Source organism: Emydura macquarii, unplaced genomic scaffold, assembly GCF_026122565.2.
Source record: "Emydura macquarii macquarii isolate MOO-44397 ecotype Brisbane River unplaced genomic scaffold, CSIRO-AGI_Emac_v2 contig_2636, whole genome shotgun sequence".
NCBI classification, from domain to species: domain Eukaryota; kingdom Metazoa; phylum Chordata; order Testudines; family Chelidae; genus Emydura; species Emydura macquarii.
In genome coordinates, this window is record NW_027132773.1 from 15,857,541 (window position 1) to 15,881,611 (window position 24,071).

Consider the following 24,071-nt stretch of genomic DNA (forward strand, 5'->3'; position numbering starts at 1 on the left):
GACAAGAAAATTCATTAGTAATGAATACAGCAGTTTGTGTGAATCAGGCCTTAAATAAACATAGTAAATATGAACAAAAATGCAAAATGTGTCACAAATGTCAAAAATAGCCACTATTACATGGTTTGAAACATAAAAACAGTAGTAAAAGAAATAAACAGATAACTGTCCATTCTGTCCTTATTTTCAATTACCTGAAAATATTGAGCTAACAGAAGGGAATGATGTTCTTTGCTTGTTACAGTCACCAGAGATTTTAAGCTTTCTTTGTAAAGAAGGTGATGTTTTTGAAACAGACAGTATAATCAAAATGTCATGTTGTTATCTAAATACATGGGATTAAAAATGTAAACACATGGTAAGAGACAGTTCAGCCTATTCAGTTTTGCTGCTCATTATAATACCTGAAATAATTAAGACATACTCTGTATACAGTGAGACTGTACATAACAGTTCACCAGACAGAGTGAAGAACAAAGGCTGCCCATCACCCTGAGGCATTATCATACCTGCATTGCTTTGTTCTGCTCTGCCAATTTCAATTAATTTGGGCAGCAGCTGCTGTATGCTACACACTTCTACATCCCTCTTATCCAAACCACTACAAAGAAACATGAGAAGCAAGGGCTTTGACTGCTTAAGGTGGTTTCCTGTGCCGGGGGATCTCTCACTTTGATATTTATGTGATTAAGACGATCATTTCTGTGTCTCACTACCTCTGTGAAAAACATGGCTGCATACAGAAAAAGGAACATTTAAAAATATTTAAGGGCAATAATTTCTCATAATTTAGCCTGAATTTCTTCTGATAAATATTTCCTAAGTAATGAACATTACATTTTCTGAGACAATACTCACATAGATTGAGAAAGGCACACATAAAGTACACACACTTTCTTAGAGCAACTAAATTACACCTACATCTTACATAAGGCACTGAATGGACTGGGACTTGCTTACCTTACCCTCTGCAATCCCCCAAAATAACTACACTCTAAAAAAGAGCACAGCTAGAAAAACCAAGATTCAGCTCTCAGGCAGGACCTTGGATGAGAAACCTTTTGCTAGCGGAGATCAGAGTGAGATAAGCCTGATAGTGTTCAGTTCAAGGCATAGGTCACAACTTCAATAAAGTGTTCCATCAGAATAAAAATAAAAACAAATATTTTGTAACACTTCAGCTTTGGAATTAACTATTTGTAATTTTGTATCGTTGTAAACTTTGCCATCACCATTAAAATGTGTTGAACAGTTGGTCACATTCCTTTTTTAAATTGTTTAAAAAAAAAAACAAAACTTGTATACAATAAAGTTATACTCCTCTATCTTGGAGAAGTAAAGAGAGAAAAACACCTTTTATTTCTGGGCTTTTGTTTACCTTAATTTTATGTAGTGCTTAGATACTTTCATGATAGGCACCATATAAAAATCTCTATAAAAATGGACCATCTCCTCAGCAATAAGAAGTGGAAAGCATAATAGACATTTTTACCTGGAAGAAAGATGCAAAATGGCACTTGAGGTCTACCACACTTTGGCTTTGCAAAACAAAATGGGCCAAGCCAAGAAAATTAGGCTGGGTGTCATGTTCTTCTGTATCAGATATGGTCTGGTCAGATTCCTTATACACCCCAGATGTATCCGTCATAAGATCCTTTAATGCTCTGTCAGGTATGGCTGAGGTTCATTTAAATGAAGTATATCTCACACAGTGCCACCTAGTAGCTAAATGGTATAATACCATTTAGCATCCCATTACCCTGGGAAAACCAATTCATTTAAAAAGGGTAACACTATACTATGCAAAATCATGCTCTGAGTGTCTCGAGTCTCTGTTTGCCAGAAGCTGGGAGTAGACGACAGGGGATGGATCACTTGATGATTGCCTGTTCTGTTCATACCCTCTGAAGCACTTGGCATTGGCCACTATTGGAAGGCAGGATACTGGGCTAGATGGACCATTGGTCTGAGCCAGTATGGCTGTTCTTATACTGGGGAAGGTTATTTGGGACTAGGAAGTCACCAGAGAAGGTGCTACTCAAAAAAGGATTTTCATGATGCTGTACCTACATTACTACCATCACATGTATGTACAAAATTTATTCCATTGCTAAAATTATTCCAAAACAAATTTATTCCATTGCTATAAAGTATCTCTATCTTTAGATGGCCTATATAAGATCATGAGTCCAAATACAATGAAGATATTGTAAGAATCTTAATAGTTAAAAAAGTATGAGAGAAGATGGGAAATGTTGTCACTGAGTATAAGTGATTGAAAGAGTTAATAGAGAGAAAAGAATCCTTTTCCAAACCAAAAACACAGTTCAGAACATTAATTTAATAAAATATGTCAATTTATTGAAGTCTTTGGATGTCTAAACAACATATAACAAAAATACTTTTAAACCAAAAAAATCTATACATAAAACAAGGTTACTTACCAGTAACTGATGTTCTTCGAGATGTGTTGCTCATGTCCATTCCACTATAGGTGTGTGCATGCCTCCGTGCATGGCTACCGGAAGTTTTTTTCCCCTTAGCATGTGGCATGTGCGCGGGACTCCAGGGGCCAGCAGAGCCGGGCCTACATGATCTGCTAAGGGGAAAAAAGTTCCTGTAGCCATGCACGGAGGCATGCAATGGAATGGACATGAGCAATCACTCGAAGAAGAACAAAATAATTTTCCAGTCTCTCTCTAACAGTCACCACCCATTTAGGTTAGTTCCTGTGAAATAAATTATTAATATATTAAATTATCTAAATCCGTAAATTGTCATAAGGTCAAATTCAGGCTTTGCACCAATTTTCCTGAGTGCAGGAGTACAATTAATACTGCAAAAGCAATGTTATTATGAGCTCATATCTCAGATGCCCATGGCAGGGACAATCTATGTAAAATGTGAAGCAGCTACTGAGCTAATTCCAGAATAGCTAGTATAAAAAACAAAAAATCACCATCCCCAGAACTCACGCAAACCCCATCCTCTAACAGTGTGGACATATTAGATCTCTGGAGTCCAAACTCTGAAGGTATTAAGGAGCCAAAAGTGGGACTTACCAATTGGATATTACACTCCTAGTTGCCTCTTGTAGCCCTCTACATGTAGCAGAATGTACTGTCTGAATCTGGCCAATAAAGTATGCAAATACTGTGCATGCTAAAATTCCTTCAAGTCCATAGTCAACTCAGATACTGTCTTTTATGCAACTTACCAGCGATTTTGTACTTTAAATTCCATTTCTTGTTGCAAAATGCAGTTTTCTGGAATCTCATGAAATCTTTGGTAAAAACATCCCCATAGCTTTACATAAAGCATTGAGATTCTAACCTGAAAAGTGCTGGTATAGTTGCTACAAAGGAGATCCAAGAAACAGTTTAGGTGGAAAAAGACAAGAAAGGAATCCAAAACAGCTCTCTCCCTTCCTCTTTCACAGCCAATATTCTATTAGCTCATTAAGAGTGGACAAAAGTGAAAGGCCATATTAACCCAAATGAGAGACGACCAGAAGTCTAACACACTTTCCATGAAAAGCATTGTTGAGGTGTCCACAGCTAGTTCTTCTAATTATTGATAACATTTTTCTTCACTAAAGGCAGAGATTCTCAGTGTCTTTAAGAAACTAAAAAGTGTCATAAAAGAAATTGGTTAGTTGAAGATAGTTTGTGGTATAAAATACTAAATGTCTGGGAAATAAAACATGAAGGAATTATAACTTTTACATCTTTTGAAATAACTTCCCACCCCAAAAGCAGGGAAATTTAATAAGCATAATATAAAATCTATTAAATTCCAGTAGCAGGAAATCTGCAAACTAATGTTAAACTGCAAGAACTTACTGTAAAAGATTTGTGAAAGAAATTAAGATATCACTTTCTCTACAATTTTCTCTCTATATATATCTTTATAAGTGGAGACAAAGATTGAGAAAGAGAGAAAATTGGCTGGACAGAAAAAGATATTACAAAATTAATGATATGGAGAATGAACTGCTGTGATTTTAATACACCTGATTTCTTCCAGCCAATCTTACTATAAAATAATATCATCATACAAAAGACAGAAAATTATTTAGAACTCATGAGAAAAAGTGTATCTGTCATAAACTCTGAAATATGATATCATAATGCAAGCTTCACGGGGGAATTTTATGGAGCCAAAATAGATTCTCCAATAATCATTTATGTTAGTCTGAAACCTTAAAAAATACAGATTTCATTTCTACAAATTGCATCCCAGGTACTATAGAGCACCATTCTTTTGTGCAGTGCTGGGATAAGCAATCAGATTGTCCAAGGACTGCACAAGCTCAGATGAATAAAGAAGAACGCCAAAGTATACCATATTTAAGTAGTTATCAAGGTGAAGTTACCATTTCAAAAGCAAGGCAGTATTCCACACATGCTTAATTCTGCTGACTATAAACTGGTACATAATTTACTTAAATTAATTACGTACCAGTTTATAGTCAGCAGAATTATTTAAATTCAAATGATTAGTCAAATAAAGCTCTGAATCCCACCTGCAAATAATCCAATAAAGTTAATAATTGGCATATCCTTGTAAAATTGTAGTCAATTTAACTTTGAAAGATTAAACAGAAAAGGCACTAATAATTTCTTAGTTATTATTGGGTATATTATAATTGCTTTTAATAATCTGATCTATATATATAAATAGACAGTAAGGACATGATAAATAATTTACAACTATTAAGATTTTACATAAACGTATAATTAATAAACTAGAACCTCAAAGGAACGAACAGACTCAAAATATATTTTCTTTGTCTGTTTAAGCTTTGTATTCTATAGCTGAAGGTAATATATATCTACTATTAAATAAAATATTTTAAATGTAAAGGGGCCCATAAAAATTCCACAGGTGGAGCGATGCTGTAGATAGGGGAGAAGTGACACTTGAATACTCGCTAACAGTTTGGGCCCAGGAGGCAATAAATACGTTTAAACCACTTAAAGGCTAGAAAGATTGAAACATGTACCAGGAGCTTTTGAATAAGCTTTAAGTACCACAAATACTTTTTTAATGAATGACCCTTCTGGTTGGGTTTAGTTGGATAGCATTTATTAATGCACTAATTATTGCCACAACCCTCAGATCTCCATCAGTTCTCGTAACTGTCCTTATGTTCTATAATTAAGAAGTGCCAAATCACAAAGTAAAGTGCAAGTCAATTTATCATCCTTCCTTAATCTTTTGCAAAGTCAGTCAGTTTTACAAAGAACAACAGTTGTAAATAAAGTAAAAACACTTCAAATGGAATCCCAATATAATATGACTTCTTGCATTTAATCCTAATGTATTAACTTCATCAAATGATTTCAGTAAAACATATACTTATTACTACTCCACACACACAGTTTCAGTTAGGTTTTTTTTTTTTTTTTTAAAGTTAAACAGAAAATTATTATACTGCTTTATTACAGTGACTATTTCAAAATAGCATTATTCACCTTCCTGTATAGGAACAGCTGTATCACTATAAAGCAACTTTATACCAATAAGACCACATCCACATTAACAGCTTTGTACCATTTTCACTTACTGGTATAGTTAAAATGGTACAACTTGTGTATGTAGACAAGCCCTTACAAATGTTTTGATGCCATTCTGAGATACCTATACTAAAGCAACTTACTGGTTAGTGAAAACAGGGCTATGCTTATGTGTTAAAGTTCAAATTCTGGCATGTGTTGCCCAAGTTCATTGGAGTAATTGGGATATAGGGAACCTCTTGCCTATTAGCATATTCATGAAGCAAGAATCTTTACTTCATGTTCCCACTGGAGAATCATACCTTCAAAGGAGTGTGACCTGATACCCAGAGACTCCAGATAAACAGTAGTAAGATGTTGGCACTCTCCTCCCACCTTACCCTGGACCACTAAGTTTGCTCCATTAGCTGATACATGGCCAGCTCAGCTATACTACTTCTAACTCTACAGGATTTTACCCTAAGATTTTTGTCTTGCCTTCTGCTATTTTCAGTGTATAACACCATTGTACCTCATTAGACAGATTCAGTTTCAGTGAGATGAACATTACCTAACAGCAGAAGACATAGTCTGTAAACTGGTTCAGACTAACTCAATTTGTACCAGCTAAAACAAAGTTAGAAAAATTAAGAGGACACACTTGTCCAGTAATTTTTACTGGACTGGGAATTTCCACAGAATAAATCAGGAAGTCAAATGAAACAATCTGGGTTTTAATCTCTGATGGCATCAGTATGAAAGACAACTCATAAACAATGATGGTGTATGATGAACTAAGAGACTCAGCTAATCACTATAATTGGCAAACTGTAAAGATAAATATTACAGATGTGCCACAAATGGAAAACATTCTATGAAAAAAAACAAAAAAACAAAAAAAACACTCCAAGCTTGCAGGTGGCTTTGGCCCATTTTAAATATAAGCCCAATTTTTCAAAAGTCAACTGAACATTCTCTCATTTTGTACACGACAGTACCTGATGCATATGCATACATTGGTGTTGCACACAAGCATACGTACACATAGCAGGGAGGGTTGCACTCTCAGAGTGAGCATCACTTCTGGAAAATTTGAGTTGTCTAGTATGAAAGCCATTAAAGTGTAAAGAACTGATGCAGGAAGAACATCAAATAAACAAAGTAAAGTAGCAAAAATTAGATTGAAAAAGAAAAGCAGTAAATGTGATTCATAGAACTGAAGTATAGGAAGGAAGCTTCAAATAAACTGATTTTTGAGCTTCTGGCTCAGGATACACCCTATAGTTCTTAGATCATTTAATAAGCGAACAGAACCAACTGCTTGTGACTTAACTCTATCACCAGGTAAAAATAGCAAATCACAAACAACAAATGCTTGCATCAAAATTGTTAATAGTCAGTTTCCAGTCAGAAAACTGTTCACATAGAAGATTTGGTAAACATTTATGAATAGTAAACAAATTTGTAAAAATTAATTACCTATTCATGGATAATTCATGAACAGAAGGAGGTAAATTCACACAATAAATTATTCATTGTGTATTGTCTGCCAAACTGCATAGCCATCTGCATGGTTAAAACTAAGTTCTTCTTTGAATGATTGCTGATGTATATTCCACTCACGTGTGCACACACCCAGCATACTGGACACATGTGCTCTGCAGCTCCTTGTGGCTCCTCCTAAAGCTATGTAAGGGCTGCACCATTCTGACTTCTCTCAGTTCCTTTTCATTGCCCATGGCCTCAGTTGGAGCTCCCTGGGCAGTTTGCCTCACCATTACCGCATCAGCAAATTTTCTCCTTGTCTTTCTTTTGAATAGTTAGTTAGTACCCAGTAGTTAGCTTTAGTTAATTGTTACTTTGATGCGAAGCCCGATGGTATGCACTCACCATGCTTTAACAACATGTCTGTCACATGGGGTAGCTATGCCAAATAGTGACCCACACACAAGTTGCCTTTTGTGTCTTGGTGAGGGACACATTAAAAAGAGGTACAGTATCTGCTGATCTTTCAAGAAAAAATACTGATAGAATTCTGAATCTCAGACAGCACCTCATGGAGCAGATGCCCTGCTTCAGCCACATGGCCTTCGTCTGATTGCCCAGTCACCCAGGCAGCTACAGAGGTTGTGGTAGATTTTGACAGGCTTCTGGACTAAGATTCTTCTTAATGGATAAACAGAGGCCAATCTTTCTCTGTGGAGCCTGCCTCTATAATAGAGGACCCATAAAACAAACTGGAGCCATTCCTGATCCAAGAGCGACTTCTCCTCCTCAGTGAAAGGTTTGCATCACTGGAACTCCTCAGGTACCTGGGTTAGAGCCACAACCTCAACCCACATCTCCTGGTAACTCAATAAGAACATATTGGTACAATACCATTGACTCTGGTACCATCTGTGGAATGGTCCTGAGCCTGGAATCAATGCACATGACTGCAGCACTATTGTCAGTAGCAACAACTCCAACAGGCTTATCAGGCAGAAATTGATTTGCTTTGCCTATACATTCCAGACTCTCCTGTTGTATGAGTGCTGTACAATAGAGGTGCCTCCTGCAGTTTTTGGCATGACTGAATCTGTTGCTCCAGTGCACAGACTGTCAACGGTGCTGGTGTCAGTACTGGCTAAGAAGCCTACAAAAGATGAAACATGGGTGTCATCTTTGACACCAACGTCCTCCATGGCAGTAGAGAGTTATTCTTGAACGTCAACATGAGTCTCTATTTCTGGCCCCCAATTCCTCCTCCTCTATTCCAGAGGAGTTTAAGTCCTATCAACCCTCCTAAGGGGGGGTGGGGGAGGGGGTGGCTGCAGTGCTGGGCATTCAAGAGGAGTTCTTCCAAGAGAACACACACAAGTTTCTGGACACAAGTTTCTTCAGTTGTCAGCCTCTGCAAGGACTGCCCAGCCGATAAACAAGGCTCACTTGTGTTGCAACGCAGTACCTGATATGTCCACCTCTCGCCCCCACCTACCCACCTGGTGCATCAGTAAAACCTCGACCTGACCTTATTAGGCCATTAGCTCACTCCTGCTGAAACTGACCTTATTAGGCAATTTCCTTGCTCCTCCTGAAACTGACCAGGTGACTGGGAGCAGCTGGCTATGTGACCGGTAGCACAGCCACCCTAACGGTCGGCTCACCTCCCAGCCAAAGGTTTGCCCTGATTCAAATGTCTCCCCTCCAATCAGGAGTAACCTTGGCCACCTGAAGTGATTAGTTTAAAGCCAGGGCACGCCCCAGGCTCCAGAGAGAACTCACCATCTGCTAGACACACCAGCTGCCCTGTTTTTTCCTCTCCCACTCCGGACTCCGAGCCTGAACGTGTAAGCTTGCTCTGTGTTGCTACTTAGCTTCAGGGGTGATGTTGCAACTTTCCCTCCTGGGACTGGTAAGATCCTAACCTTCTTTCTCTTTCAGTTTCTGTTTTAAATCTGCTCTGAAAGCAGAAGCCGCCCCCCCCCCCCATTGCTAACCTTCTCCCTCTTTCAGTTTCTGTTTTAAATCTGCTCTGAAAGCAGAAGCTGCCCCCCCCCATTGCTAACTCTCTTTCCCTTTCAGTTTCTGTTTTAAACCTACTCTGAAAGCAGAAACCGCCCCCACCCCATTGCTAACCTTCTCTCTCTTTCAGTTTCTGTTTTAAATCTGCTCTGAAAGCAGAAGCCGCCCCTCCCCCCATTGCTAACCCTCTCTCTCATTTAGTTTCTGTTTTAACTGCCTGTGTGCCCCTTTGCAGTTAACTGCCTGTGTGCCCCTTTGCAGTTAACTGCCCGTGTGACCCCCCTTCTGTGCAGTTTGTGTGTTACGCCCCGTTTGCCCCTTTGCAGTTGACTGCCCGTTTGCCCCTTTGCAGTTGACTGCCCGTGTGACTCCCCCTTCTGTGCCTTGTAATTAACTCATTGTCTGTGAAATCTCTGTGAGAGCATTCCCTCCTGTAGATAACTGCTTCTGCCTCTGTGCTTTTCAGTTAAGTCTGTGTAACCCCTTTCTGTTTCCTACAAGCAACTAGTCCTGTAGTTAATTGCTTCTGCCTCTGTGCTTTTCAGTTAAGTCTGTGTAACACCTTTCTGTTTCCTACAAGCAACTAGTTGTCTGTGTAGCATAGTGGTAAGTGTCCCTGTCTACCATGTGGAAGACCAGGGTTTGTTTCCTGGTCAAGGAACCACTGTCTGGTTAATGTTAGTTTAGGTCTTTGTAGTTAGTTGCCTGTTTAATACTTTCTTATATCAGTTTGTTTTGTGCTTAATTGTTTTTATGTCCTTTTATAACTAGTTAAACCTATATTACTCCTGTGTTTTATAATTAAACTCATTTATTTCCAATTGATTAATTATTGACTCTGGGGGATCTTTTACCTGTCGGAACAACTTGGAGCCAGCAAAGATCTTTTTGGCACACATCAGTTTCCTTAGTTCCTATGGCTAAGCGCATGGAGAAACATTTCTATGTTTCCATGGAAGGCTTTAAATGTTTTTATTTCCACTTCTGCTCTCTGAAAAAAATTCATGAGCCTTTATTAGGACTCCTGTACTAGCTCTATTAGTTAGAATCTATACTTCAGCCATGAACAGATGGCAGTACAGGGCCTGGCAATCTCAGCAGTATCAGCAATACTTCCAGCAGTATTACAGGCTATGCTACATACTAATACTTCTAGACAACATTATTTTTCAAAAAGGAGGAATAAGCTGCAGGGGAAGAGATCCTCTGGCTCCAAATCCAAGTAGACAACTAGTCCTCATTCTAGTCCATCATTCTTTGGGAAGCAACCCTTTTGACTTCCACCTCGAGGATAGCCATCCACTTAGGAGTGATCTTCCTGTCATTTCCCTCTTCTTTGGGCCAGACTGTTCTGCTTTTTCAATGTTTGGGAAGCCATAATCTTAAGCACCATGCAATTGGGACACTCTATCCAATTCCTCCCCGTTCCCCTTACCCACCCCACCAACCCTGTCCCCCTTTCAGGGACCCATCTCATGAGTCATCGCTTCTATAATTTTAGATTCTACTCACTTCAGGGGCCATAGAAGAAAGGAGCAAGAGGTTTTACTCCTGGTATCTTCTGATCTCCAAGTCCAAAGGGGTTTGAGACCTATACTCAACCTTAGAATCTTAGCAAATACATAAAATATATGAGATTTTGCATGGTCATCGGAGGAAAAAAACTTCTCTCCTTAGATCACAATGATTGGTTCACTGTTCTTGGTCTTCACGATGCTTACTTCCATGTGGCAGTATTGCCAAGCCACAGCAAGTTCCTGAGATTCATGGTCATGGGCCAACATTAGCAATACACAGTACTTCTCTTTGGCCTGTCTTCGGCCCCATGTGTATTTCAACAAATGCATGGCAATGGTGGCAGCTTATTTGTGGAGGGAGGGGATTTATGTCTTCCCCTACTTCAACAATAGGCTAGCGCAAGGCAGAACTGAAGGCCAGATTCTCCAATATAGCCAGTTCATACTATCTCTAGTCTATCGTCTGGGTCTTATATGAACTAAGGGAAAGTACACATTAGTTCCAACAGAGAAAACTGACTTCATCAGGGGCCTACTCAATTCTACTAATTCACTGGCTTTTCTCCCACAAGACTGGTTTCAGTCAATTAACAGTTCTGCCTGTCTCTCAGGTCTAACTCTATCACACAGTCTGAATATATTTAAGGCAACAGGGCTATGTTGCCTTATGTACTTACATAATTTTCTATGCAAGACTGAATCTCCACACTTTTCAGAGATGGTTGAAGTAAGTCTATTGCCTAAATTATCATCCTTCGGACAAACTGGTCCTGCAGTCCTAGAGTCCCTAGCTTGGTGGATGGATCAGAGGAATGTTTGTGGAGTTTTACCTTTTTCTTCTCATCCTTCCCTGGCCAAAGCAATAGTTACTGATGTTTCAGTGACATGTTGCAGTGCACTCTGTGACACACTGCACCCGATGTACACCCTTATGGTGTGATTGTGTATTGTTTAATGCAAAATATGTCATGTAAGGTGTTTTTGAAATGCTCATGAAATATGGAACATTATTGTTATAGGAGTATGTTTCTTGCAATGTCATATGTGTGGTTATAAGGCTCTGTTATGTAATATTCCCAAATGTGTTTCTCACATTGCTTGAGGCAATCCAGGTAAACACTAAAGGTAGGAAGATAGATCACGCCTCGTTAAGGCATGCATAAAACAACCCAGCTCTTCCAGAAACAATGGACTGGTCTAAGCATCTGATAAGGGGATGCTCATCAAGTGGACGACGTGGAGAAACCATGCACAGATACTTTTGTTACATGATCCTCAAAGTGCACGGGGGGGAGAGGAGGGGGGAGGGTGAAGTCCCAGAGAGAGGCATGGAGACATTGGAAATAGAGGGGACATTTTGCTCTCAGGAGTTCTCTTGTAATCCATTTACAAGACAACATCAAAACTGTCCACAGGAGGACAGCCTGGTTGGGGGCTAACCAACCAGCCTGTGGTGAGAACTGTCTAAAGACTGTAAGGTTACTGAAATGTTTAGTTTAGAATGCAATTTGCCTTTTATTTACTCTTGATCAAATCTGATTTATATTCCTCTCTCTTATAATCACTTAAAATCTTTCTGTACTTAATAAACGTATTCGTTTGTTTTATCTAAAGCAGTGCATGTGGTTTGGGTGTATTTAGAGACTTCGTTTAGAGTGACAGAGCTGGTACATATCAATTTCTTTGATAAATTATCGGACATATATGAGTTTGCAGCGTGCAGTGGGCAGCACTGAACTCTGTAAAACAGAACTTTGCTGTGTCATTTTATTGCACAATCCCATAAGTGGCAGGCCAGAAGCATTCATTCACTAAATCAGGGACCACTTGCTTGCAGGAGGCTATGCGTGGGCTAACCTAGGAGTGGGGCAGGGCAAGTGCAAGATGGTGCCCAGAAGTGAGGGCTTGCGGTGACACAGCTATATACCAGTCCAGATTGCAGAGGGGAACGTTACACACTCTCAGTGAATTTGTGAATCTAAGCATTATAGACAGAGCAAGAGTTATTGTTATGTAACTATCCCCAGAAGCCTTGAGTGATTTACAATGCCTGCCAGGCTTTTCTCACTCACATCAAGGATTTGCCGGTTCAGATATTTACTGACTGTGCGACTGCAATGTAATATGTAAACAGACAAGGTGGGGCTTGGTCCAATTCATTCTGTCAGGAAGCAATGAGATACTAGCATTTTTCCATCAAAGATGATATTGTCCCCTCTGTCACCCATTTACATGGTTGTCACAATCGGTTGGCTGACTATCTCAGCAGGGATTTTTCCTGGATGCATGAATGATCCCTAAAAAACTGTGCACGAGGATCATCTTTAGTGTCTGGGGAGTTCTGTGTGGGGACCTATTCACAACAAAGGACAACAAAAAATATCAGTTTCGTTCTCAGGAAGGTCACAGCCCAGGTTTATTGTCCAATGCTTTTCTGCTGAGTTTGGGACAGAGGCTAAATATATGCTTTTCCACCAATCCCTCAGATCATCCTCAAGCTGAAACAGGATTGAGCCAAGATAATACACGAGCATGGTCAAGCTGGTGCTGGTTCTCTGATCCTCACAGTCTCTTGACCCAACCTCCATGTCCTCTTCCACTTCTTCCAGACCTTCCGTCACATTTCAAATATGACATCCAGACCCAAGCTCCCTCTGCCTCACAGCATGGATGTTGACTGGCTAGATCAAGCAGAAAAGGGTTGTTCAGAGGCAGTTCAGCAGATCTGTTTAATAGTAGAAAGGAGTCCACTAGGTTGGCTTATTTGGCTACATGGAAGCGTTTCTTGAACTGATCTACATTTCAGGGGATTTAGCCATCAGATACCAACGTTCAGGACATTTTAGAGAATCTGTTACACCTCAAATCTTCTGGACTTTCTAACAGGTCACTGAGGGTCCACTTAGCAACAATCTCAGCCATCTACCAGTTCAAGGAAAGTCAGTGTTCTCTAATCCCATTGTTGTTAGATTCCTAAAAGGTATTCATCTCTTCCTTCCAGTAAAGGACACTTCCTCTTTGGGATCTTAATACAGTATTGGCTGCCCTGTCCCGGTCCTCCGCTGAGTCTTTAGCTACTGGCTGTCTCTCTCACCTCTGCCAGAAGATAGTCTCATAGCAATAACCTTAGCCAGAAGGGCAGGTGAACAGGCCTTGATGGCAGGCCAACTGTATTCCCAATTTTTCAAAGATCAATTGGCCACAGCCTAATTTTTTAACTACACTTGTATCTGTGTTTCATCTAAATCAGACTATATATTTACCCATATTTTTTTCCAAAGCCACATTCAAATACAAAGGAACAGTGCCTTTACACATTAGATGCGAGACAAGCACTGATGTTCTATTTAGACAGATTTATGTATCTTTTGAGTATCTTCTACACTTTTTCTTTCCTATGCTGACAGAATGAAAGGCCAAGTGATTTTAGCAGAAACAATTTCCAGATGAATTTTTTCCTGGATCACAAAGGCATATAGGGTTGCAGAACCCCTCCTTTACAAGAACTCGAGCTATTTCCATAGCTTTTTTCAGGGATGTTCTCATGCTAAATGTATATAGGGCTGATACTTGGTCCTCTGTTCATATCTTTACCCAACACTACGCTTTCATAACTGCTTCAAGATCTGAAGTTCACTTTAGGAAGGCAGTCCTGCAGTTTCTATTTAAATAGACTCCAAACCCCAGCCTCTGACAGAACTGCTTGTGAGTCACCTGAATGGAATACACATCTGCAATCAGTTGAAGAAGAAAAATGGTTACTTACCTTTCTTGTAAGTGGTATCCTTCAAGATATGGGTGCAGACATGTATTCCGTGACCTCCCATTCCCTGTCCCTTCTGCATCAAAGTCTTCAGCACATATTTCAATGCAAAGCAACTGAGGGGGAGTCAAGAGAGTGTTGCCCTAATCTAGCCTTGGGAGGGACCATGAGGAGGGTGTATGCACCACCCCAATGAATACTGCAATAGAAAGCTTTCCGGATCCAGCATATTGCGCATGAAAATGCCTAAGTGTAATCTATATCTGCACCCACATCTCAAAGCACAGTTACAATATGGTTTTTGTTTGTTTTTATTTATTTGCTCCTTTCTGAAGAGTTATTTTTAAAATTTAAGGAAAATCTGCATCTAAGGAAAAAAACTTAAAAGTTGAGGCTGACAACATAAAAGTTGAGGCTGACTGGTCAGGTGGCAGTAATAGTCTTAACTTCACAAGTTTCCTAAAAACTAGCCTCCAATAACTTTGGTAGACTGCTCAGTATCTGATAAGCATTACCTAGCCCTCAAAATGGCCTCATAAATAAAGACCATCATCACAAGCAGCAACAAAAAAACTGGATCCAATCTGTAAGTCCTAAAACTCACACAGTTTATAGGCAAGCTTTTTGAAGAATAAGTATGCTAAGAAATGTAATCACATGCTTGCTTACTTCTTGAAATTTCAAACAAAACTTATTTTATAAGATTGTGACACCAGAAAACAGAGGAGACAAAGAATTGTTTTGAAATTATACTTCTTTGTGAGCTGCAAGTTGAAATGTTTGTTTGACCTTATGTACAAATATTTACTCCCATTTTCAGCAAAAGTGAACTCTGATTATAGCCCTGTAAAGCTAAATATGTGCACATTTGTTATTCATTCAGTTGAGTACAAGAAATACATTTTTATCGTTGCAAAATACTTCAGAAGATATTCTGAAGAGAGCTTTCCCTGAATCAAAAATTACAAATCATTTAACAATTTTCTCTATCACCAGAATGCATGCTTTTATTATAATAGTGTAGAGTTTATTGTTGAATATTAATTAATTTACTATTTTTTTGCTAAACTATATAATTTTCCTCAACTTAAGCATGTTCTCTTAGCCAAAGAATAATATTAGAAACCACAAAAATAGCAGCATAGCATAATTTTATGGAAACATCTATAAAGAATACTTGCATGAGAAACTAGAGTGAGAATACAATGCATACATCCCATTTGTTTGAAATCTTCAGCTGTTCTCCATAGAATCTCCTTTCAAAGTTCTAGGAGAAATTCTATAATTCAAAAATATGCTTCATTTATTTATGATCCAGTGTGTTTATCAATCTGCCACTTATTTTTTCCTTCTGCACACTGATTAGTTTGATGTCATCTTGTCATCAACATTCCCCCAAACCACTTGAAACATGCATCATTTTTGTGTATGTGCAAAATTTTATGAAACATGATTAATTCAAACAACCCTTTTATGAACAAAAAAACAATCTAACTTCTTTTATTCATAAATCTCTTTGCACACAGTTTCATACATAAATATGTTGTTCAAGTGATAAGCAAAAAAAAAAAAATCACAGCCTTACAAGCACTTAATGAGATCTGCTTGTATACTTAACTGTATAGTTCCATAACTGAAAATACAATTTTGGTGAAGTATGTGTTTCATTACTGGCATGTACAATACAATTTTCATATCAAGAGTAAAACAGCTTCCTGATTGGTAACAACTCAATGACGTCAATGGCAGTGCAAAGTGCTATCATGTCGAAGGATATGCATTTTGGAAAGACAGTCACTCCATGTGTCCATGGAAGCAAGGATAACTTACCAAACAACAATTATAGGTGAAGAAGCAGCTCCACGTGCTTGGTACAGAGCATATGCTTTTACAAGAAAAAGTAGGATTAAGTGATGGAAATACCTGGAATATGAAGTCAGAGTCCAAGTTAGACATGCTAATTTTGGAGGAAGCTTGTGACTCAGATTAACAAGACTTCACAAGGAAGTAAATGTAAGTACAACACACCTCTATGGCATGGAAATTCCCATGTTGCACCTCAAGCATGTGGGGTGTGGGGGGAATAGGGGCTATGCACCCAGTATTCCCCCCATCCTAAACAAGCAGGTAGGGAAAGGTAGAGCCTTGGCATTAAAGAATTTTATCCAATTGAATGAAAGTTGTAATGACCTCGTAATTCACATTTTAACTTCACTCAAACATAACATTTGGTTATAATAAATATCACTGCATTTTACAGATATTTAAGAGTGAATTTCAGAAAAGTCTTTTACAGTATATGTTATTAATTCCCATTCCTAAATTAATTTTAAATATTCCTATATGCGGTTGATTTCTTAGAGAAGTTATAAAACAATTCAATTTAGACAAGGTCTACACTTATTCAAATGCTGTTTTCAAATAATTTCCATTTTAGAAGCATAAGGCCTCTCACCATATTAGGAGTTCAACTAATACTGAAAAAGAGAACCTTCATGAAAAAAACATTAGTAAGTTTGATAGCACAAAACCATCTCAGTTTTCTCTTTTTATTTTTATTGTCGCTGTTGTTGAGTATTTTATTGTTCTGGAAAGGTGGCCATTTAAAAAAAATCTGTGGGACAATGCTGTAGTAAGAATTTTATTTCGATATACTAAATGACTGTGAGTGTGATAAGCCATGATGAAATGTAATCCTGACTTGTGGACTCCCTACTGAAAAGAGAAAAAATAAAAATAAAATAAATAACACAAATTCCTACCCAAACCTAAGGTGACCATTATGGAGACATAACAGTTTGACTATTTTATTTTGCGCTGTAGTGTAAAGAAAGCAACAATATGAAACCTTCCTATAGATATTTCCCATTAATGTTATATTCAAAAGTAGAACTATAGGTATCACTTTTCCCTACCAAATTAAAAATCTTTAGAAAACTGCATTCTGCCTTCACAGTCATCATCAACAAAATCATCATCATAATTGGTAATTATTTGGCTTTTTCTGAGCTCTACCTTGTATTAATAGAAAAAATCATTCTTTAGCCACTGCAATTTTATCCATCATCTCTGTGAAGAATAGACCTGATATCCAACTATTCAGCCTAATGGCAATTGAAAGCTTACCTCCTAATGAACTATCAGTGATAATGTTTTATAGGCACACAGAAGTTGCTTATAAAACCATGATTTTTAACACTCTCAGACATCTGGCTGTTTTACAGGATGTATCCAATAAAGTCCACTTTTGCTTGGAAAATGGTTACTGCAGGAAGCCATGATATATGGACTAAACCACAAAAGAAAAATACATACATTAATATGCAAATTATGCTCGCAAAGCCCTACAAGGAGATAAAGAAGCCAACTGACTTTTCCATTCTGTCTACACAGGAAGAAAATAATATTTAAAAACTGGAAACTTTTAGTTTTCAAGTTAGCCTAATTTACATTCTTCTGTTCACATTGCACTGAACTGTTTTTATCCAGTAGAGAAACTGTTACTCATTGAGCTCACAAACATTAAAGCAGGATAGGCAATAATACTTAGTTAATGTAACTCCAAGTTGCAAGAATAAATGTATTACTCTGAAAGAGGTTACCATTACAGACAACTAAGTCAAACTGAGATCAAGCCTTCTGTATAACCAGGAATGCCTTTTATTTGTAAATAATTAGAATAAGTGGGAGATGGATTACACATAAGGCATTATTAGTTTCTAAAATTCACTGTGATGCACTGTGCCTTATAGGTCAGTAAAATATGTTCGTCAGTCTCTATATTGTGGAATTATAAAATGTTCAGCCAGAAGTTTGCCTTGTTCCCTGCTTTATCTAAAATGTGTTTCAAATGCAGTTAAGCTTTTCTATTCTTTTTTACATCAGCCCAACATATAAAAAGTATTCAGTAGTTTCTGTTTGAAATTCTAAAATTACAGGCATATAATAAAAATATGTTATAAAATGACAAATAGTAAAAAAGAGGTCAGATACAAAATCTTTTGAGCTGGAGGGAAAAAAGTCTATTAATAACTCGGTACAAGGAAAACAAAAGCCAGCAGAACATTTCATTGACAAAATGGGTTTAAAGACCCATGTTGCGTCCTCTTCCCAACCTTTCAAAATACCTTTAGCCAAATATCATATGAACAAATGCCAAACATTTGTTTACATCACCCCTAGTTGCTCTTTTCAGTGTGGGGCATTTTACGAAATGTCCTCCCAAGAGGTTCACATCAGCAGATGAGCAGAGTATTTCACTACTGGGATCTCTGTCAGATTCCCAATGACTTTGTGCGACCCCCAGAGTGCAGATCTAAATAAGATATATATTGTGCTGCACATCTAGAGGATGGCTATTACGTCAGTAAGTGCTTGAATGTTCATGTAATGCTGAGGCTTTCATTTAGGAAACAAAACAACACTGATCTTTACCTTACTTGACATTTAGCTGTCATTTAAGCTCATAGCATTTATTTTTATTTTTTAATCACAGATATTTCAAAGCTTTAGCAATTTCAGATTATCCAGAGATTTTGTATGCCGCCCACCCTATTGTGTAGTTAATACAATGCTGTTGCTCTCACAACAAGCATTTTTCCCATACAACTTAACCTATTCTATCCCTCCACTCAGTTGGAGAAGTGCCTAGAAAACAAGTAGTACAAGAAAATTAATCTGACAAGAGACCTGAATTCTGTAGGAGGTTACTAGAATTGAGCTGAGGTAAGCTGTCTTCTGAAGAAAACACCTTGCTAGCACATTCCACTATAGCATCACATCATTCTTTGCCCACAGTTGTAGGACCCAACAAACTTTCAAGGTCAGAGGTAAAATAGACACTGTGGTATTGAATGGAAACATAGGATAACCAATGAAAATTACATTTCCACTTTGCATCCTAAAATCAGTACATCTTTTACCCACTAATATATAACTGCTCATCATTAGTGTCCATCTCAGCACATCTTGCTCTATTTTCTATTTTATTAGGTTTGTTATAGTATGAAAAATAAATAGCATTTGTTACGAAAGCAGTCAATATACGAAATTAACAGACATATTCTGCTTCAGGGCATAAAATGCAAGAAAATTGTCAGACATTAATAATGTAGACAAAGCATTTTCAGGGAAAAATAAGGATCGGATGGAACAGAAGATAAATCAGACCCAACTGCTCACTGTTTGTTGTTTCACAATCTGTTGTATTTTATCGAATATGACTAGTACAAGTCTGTTACATCCCTAAAAAAACATTAGCGGAAATTAATATGTAAATTACTATGGTGCTTGTGTGGGAAGCCATTTCATTAATTTGAATTCACTGACATAACTGTGTACTCTAAATTTATGAGTTTTTCAAATGCCATTCCAGGGAGATTACAGCATTTATTGAATTTTGCTTTAGAAGCATTATATGCATCAAATAATTTTGGCACAGCAATACTGTACATGAACGGTTTGGGATTTAATCCATATGATATGAATCATATTTTAAGTATTGTGTCTTTGAATACATGTATATATCCTGAAATATTCTAGATGTCTTGTAGTTATTTCAATTTCAATTAAATTTAAACACAAATGTAAACCAAATTAGAAAAATCCAGCTATTCTGCTTCTCAGTAAACTAGATACTGTTAATTATTCTATTGCTGAAATAAATGCACTGCAAAATTTGTGGCTATGCAACTGTCCATCTGGAAAGACGATGGGGTAAGTGCCAAAGCAGTTCATTTACTACGCTGTAGCTTTGCAGGTGGCTAGAAAGCCCAATTCTCAAGCGACAGTCCTTGCCATAAATAGTGCAGGCATTAACTGCCATCACACTACTACTACTACTTAAGGCCTACTGCACTTTCCTCTTTATGTTCTTTGCTTTCCTTTCCGGACCTTGCTACAGAGGTAGAGCTGGTCAGTATGAGAAGACTGACTCATTCCCCCAGGTGATCAGAAGAGGGGGGAGACTACATAGGTGCAAGCCAGGTAGGAGAAGCCTTTTTTCACCTGGACTAAGTGGAGCAGCTGCAGCATGGAGCAGCAAGGACTCCAGCTCTCCAGTCTAAATGGCACTGCATGAGAACAAGTAAGAGCAAGGTAAGGGGGAAGTCTTGTCTGTAGTAGGAGAGTCAGGCAGGTGCTAACAGAAGGGGAAGGGGAAGCAATTAGTGAGAGAGCTTAGAGCCACATCTGATCAACGGGAGATAGGGAGAAGGGAAACGAGCCACCCCACCCCCCAACACCAGGGCTCTGTAGTGGGCAGGCTGAGGGAGAGGATGAGAGAAATCAGGTTTCAGGCTTTGCTTCAAGTCACAGCGGGCATGTGATAGGAGTGGGGAAGATGGCTTCCATCTTTCAGCTGGGCACAGCAGGAGTGCTAGAACGAGGAAAGACCAGAATGGAGTGGGGTAGGATTCCCACCAGTTAGGCAAGTGGCTAGACCCAGGACTGGGGTTGGTGGATCCCAGGGTGGTCTTTCTGTTTATCAAGGGAGTCCCCTTGAATGAGGTGGATCCAGGGCAAACAAACACCCCTGTGGGTGAGCTGGCTACCTTTGTGGGTGGGTCAGCCAGCAGAGAATTAATTCAAGAGGTCCAGGTGGTTGCTTCTGAGATTGTTTCCACTGCACGTCACTGTCTGCAAAGTGTCCTGGGTCGTCGGGACATTTGATTCAACTGGCCGCAGGAGAGGAGGCTGACACTGCTAGAAGGAGTGAGTTTGATCAGCACCAGATGGATGTTGCAAGAGCTGGGAGTGCAGGTAAGCCCCTGCAACCCATCGCGGCAATAGGTGTCTTGGTGGGGTACAGGGACCTGGCCCACTTGAGAATAGGGTAGCAGGGCCATTCAATCAATTACCTATTCAGAACTTGCCGGTTCCCCCCCTAGGCTTGGTCCCTAAGAAGGCTCTGGGTGAATATCAATTAATTCATCACTTATCATACCCCTGGGGTAGCTTACTTAATGATTGAATAGACCCAGCTTTGTGTCCTGGATGCTATTCCTCCATCGATGAGGCCATGTGTATGGTTAGGGGAAATGTGGCTGAGTGGGCTTGTGGCCCAGGGGAAATGTTGGCTAAGTGTGGTATCAAGTCCGCTTTTCGACTGCTGCCAGTGCATCCATCAGACTTCAATTTTTTGGGTTTCTCTTTCAAGGGACAATTTTATTTTGATAAAGCTATGCCCATGAAATGTGCAATATCCTGTTCTGCATTTGAAAAATTTAGTACATTGCTACACTAGCCAGTGATGCGGGAAGCTAGATTACAGCAAGTAGGGAATTATTTAGACGATATTTTGTTCACAGGCACAGTAAAGTTGGACAAGTGCATTAACCTGTCGTACACCTTTCAGGCCCTTGCTAAAAAACTGGGGGTATCTCTAGTGGAGGAAAAAACAGGGAACTTCCATTACACTGACCTACTTAGGGATCAAGCTAGACACAAGGGCTGGTACAACACAACTCACTCAGGATAAGTTTCAGGAGCTACTGGGATTGCTTGGGAGAGGAATAGGGGCCAAGCAAGTTACATTCTGTGAGCTGCAATCTATTACTGGGCACCTTGACTTTGCCTTCTAGGTGGTAGCCTCAGGATGGGCATTTAGTGCCTGGCTGGCAGCAGCCACCACAGGCATAGCATGACATTACCATTTTATAAGAGTTACTAGAGAGATGGGGGAGGAATTGAAGGTTTGGAAACAGTTTGAGACATTTTAGTGGTGTGTCCTTATGCAGAGAGGAATGGTTACTGAAGGCTGATTTAAAAATCCATTGGGCTGCTTTTGGGAGCTATGGGTTTTGGGGTATTGTACCAAGGCAGGTGGTGAGCCCAGAAATGGCCCTCTACCTAGATGCAGAAAGGGATAGTGTGGGACTTGACACTTCTGGAATTTTCCCGCCATTTTGGTTGTAATGGTCATTAGAGGAACGGAGTTTGCTAATAAAAGGGTGTGTTTCTGGTGCAACAACATGTCAGTAGTACATTAACAATTGCCAGTCCACTGGATCACACAGGGTCATGAGGTTGGTAAGGGCCATTGTGCTACAATGTTTAAGCCTTAATATCTATTTCTTTTCCAAGCATGTGCCTAAGGTTGATAACGGCTTAGCAGATGCATTGTTTCGTTGTCAGATGGACAGATTTCGGGAGCTGGTACCAAGAGCCAGCAAGGAACCTGAGCAGCTGCTGCTAGCAGTATGGAACCTTAGCATAATGGTCAGTTTAGTGCAGAGGTCAGTGGCTCCATGAACACTGTGGCGCTATGAAAGAACTTTTAATGATTTTGTGCAATTTCAGGATCTGGAATGCCAGTGGCGCAGATGGCCTGTTACAGAGGAATGTGTCCTGCAGTACCTGATGTCATTAGCATCCTCTCCTCAACTATCTCCAATTGCCTCTTGGCCCTTACATTTGTCAGTAGGCTGCATAGCTACTCAGATTCTTGCAGCCGTTTCTTAGTTTGAAGGTTTCTAGCAGGGTGGTCCCACAGAACTGGCCCAAAGGAGGATACCCATCAACCCACCACAATTAATATGCATAGGGATCTCATGCAGCTCTCGGAGAATTTATGTTGTTGTGGACAGGAGGTGGCCTTGTTCAGGGCAGCATTTTTTGGAGCTTTTAGGATCAGAGATTTAGTAGCTGGGTCTTCTGGAAGGGCTTTGGAACTGCTGGATATATACTGGGAGGGGCAAGCAGTTATGTTAACCTTGTGTAAGTCAAAGATGGATCAAGGAGGCCGGGTGAATCCATAATCCTCTGGGAGGTTGGTGAGCCCAGAGCTTCTCCTGTTGAAGCTCTGAGGACATACATGGTGATAAGACAGGGGAGGGATGGGTCCCTCTTTGTGCACAGTGACAGTAGTCCTCTCACAACATACCAGTTTGTTACAATGTTGAGATGGGGATTGACGAGTCTCAGGCTCCCACCCCATGAATTTGGTTCCCACTCATTCAAGATTGGGTTGGCAACAGCTCGATATGGGGGCTATGGCAATTCAGGCAATTGGGCACTGGCATTCAGAATCATACAGAACGTACATGAGACCCAAGTGGGGAATCAGTGTTAATTTTCTATTATATTTAAATTCCAGATGAGGGAAGACGGGTCAGGCAGATGGTGGTGTGGATCTGTGAGCACAGTACTGTTTACTGAGTACACGGGCGGGCTTCCAGGTTGTCTAAAGGTTCGCAGCTGGGGCTTGGTGAGGAAGCAGTCCTGAGCTGTCACAGAAGAAGGGGAACATTACAGGATCAACTGTTATCCCTTCTGTATACCAGGAGGGCCATTGAGAGAGCATGAGATATAATTATGTGCACCATGGGGGAATGATTTGGGAATGTGTAAAGGGGTAGCATTAATTCTTAGAGCTAAGAGGGAGCTGGGGCAGATCTTCAAACTTTTTCCAGGCATAAAAATTGTATGGTTGGACATGCTACAACACAGCATTTAGTGGGGAGCTGTGAAGCCCCCTTGGGTTGACAAAGCTAGGAGGTATGTGAAAAGGAAGGTGGTCAAATTCACAGGGGTTAGAGGAAGGTTAATAATTTCACAATCTGACATAGCATATGGGGCACCAGAATTATGGAGGGAGGATGAGGTTCACCTGTTGGACTTGGGGACTGCCATATTTTTGGCCAATATTAAAGGGAGTTTTAGTAAATGCTTGGGGATCCAGTTGGGCATGAGGGAGGGGGGGCAGCCAAACTAATTACTGGCACCTCCTTGTGGCAGATGTCTAGTGCAGGTGCTCCACAGGGAAGGGATATAGTGGTCGGACTAATGGTT

The 24,071-nt window shown here is 39.6% G+C and overlaps 1 protein-coding gene across 7 annotated transcripts in view; it reads right to left on the bottom strand.

Moving 5' to 3' along the window:
• Window positions 1-24,071, bottom strand: part of IMMP2L (inner mitochondrial membrane peptidase subunit 2) — a 781,125-nt gene that overhangs the window by 540,157 nt on the left and 216,897 nt on the right. Inside the window, exons 4-5 of one of the 7 annotated variants that reach the window (XR_010922851.1) lie at window positions 15,464-15,561; window positions 12,784-13,200 (exon numbers count right to left, since the gene is read on the bottom strand). The exons of 3 other annotated variants lie outside the window; for them this stretch is intronic. Coding sequence is in view for 3 of the 4 variants with exons in the window: in XM_067564214.1 (XP_067420315.1) it covers window positions 13,082-13,244 (163 nt within the window). In the remaining variant the exon portion in view is untranslated. Of the gene's footprint in view, window positions 1-12,783; window positions 13,245-15,463; window positions 15,562-24,071 lie in introns of those variants that run through there. 3 more of the 7 variants (XM_067564218.1, XM_067564214.1, XM_067564215.1) reach the window with 3 other exon arrangements.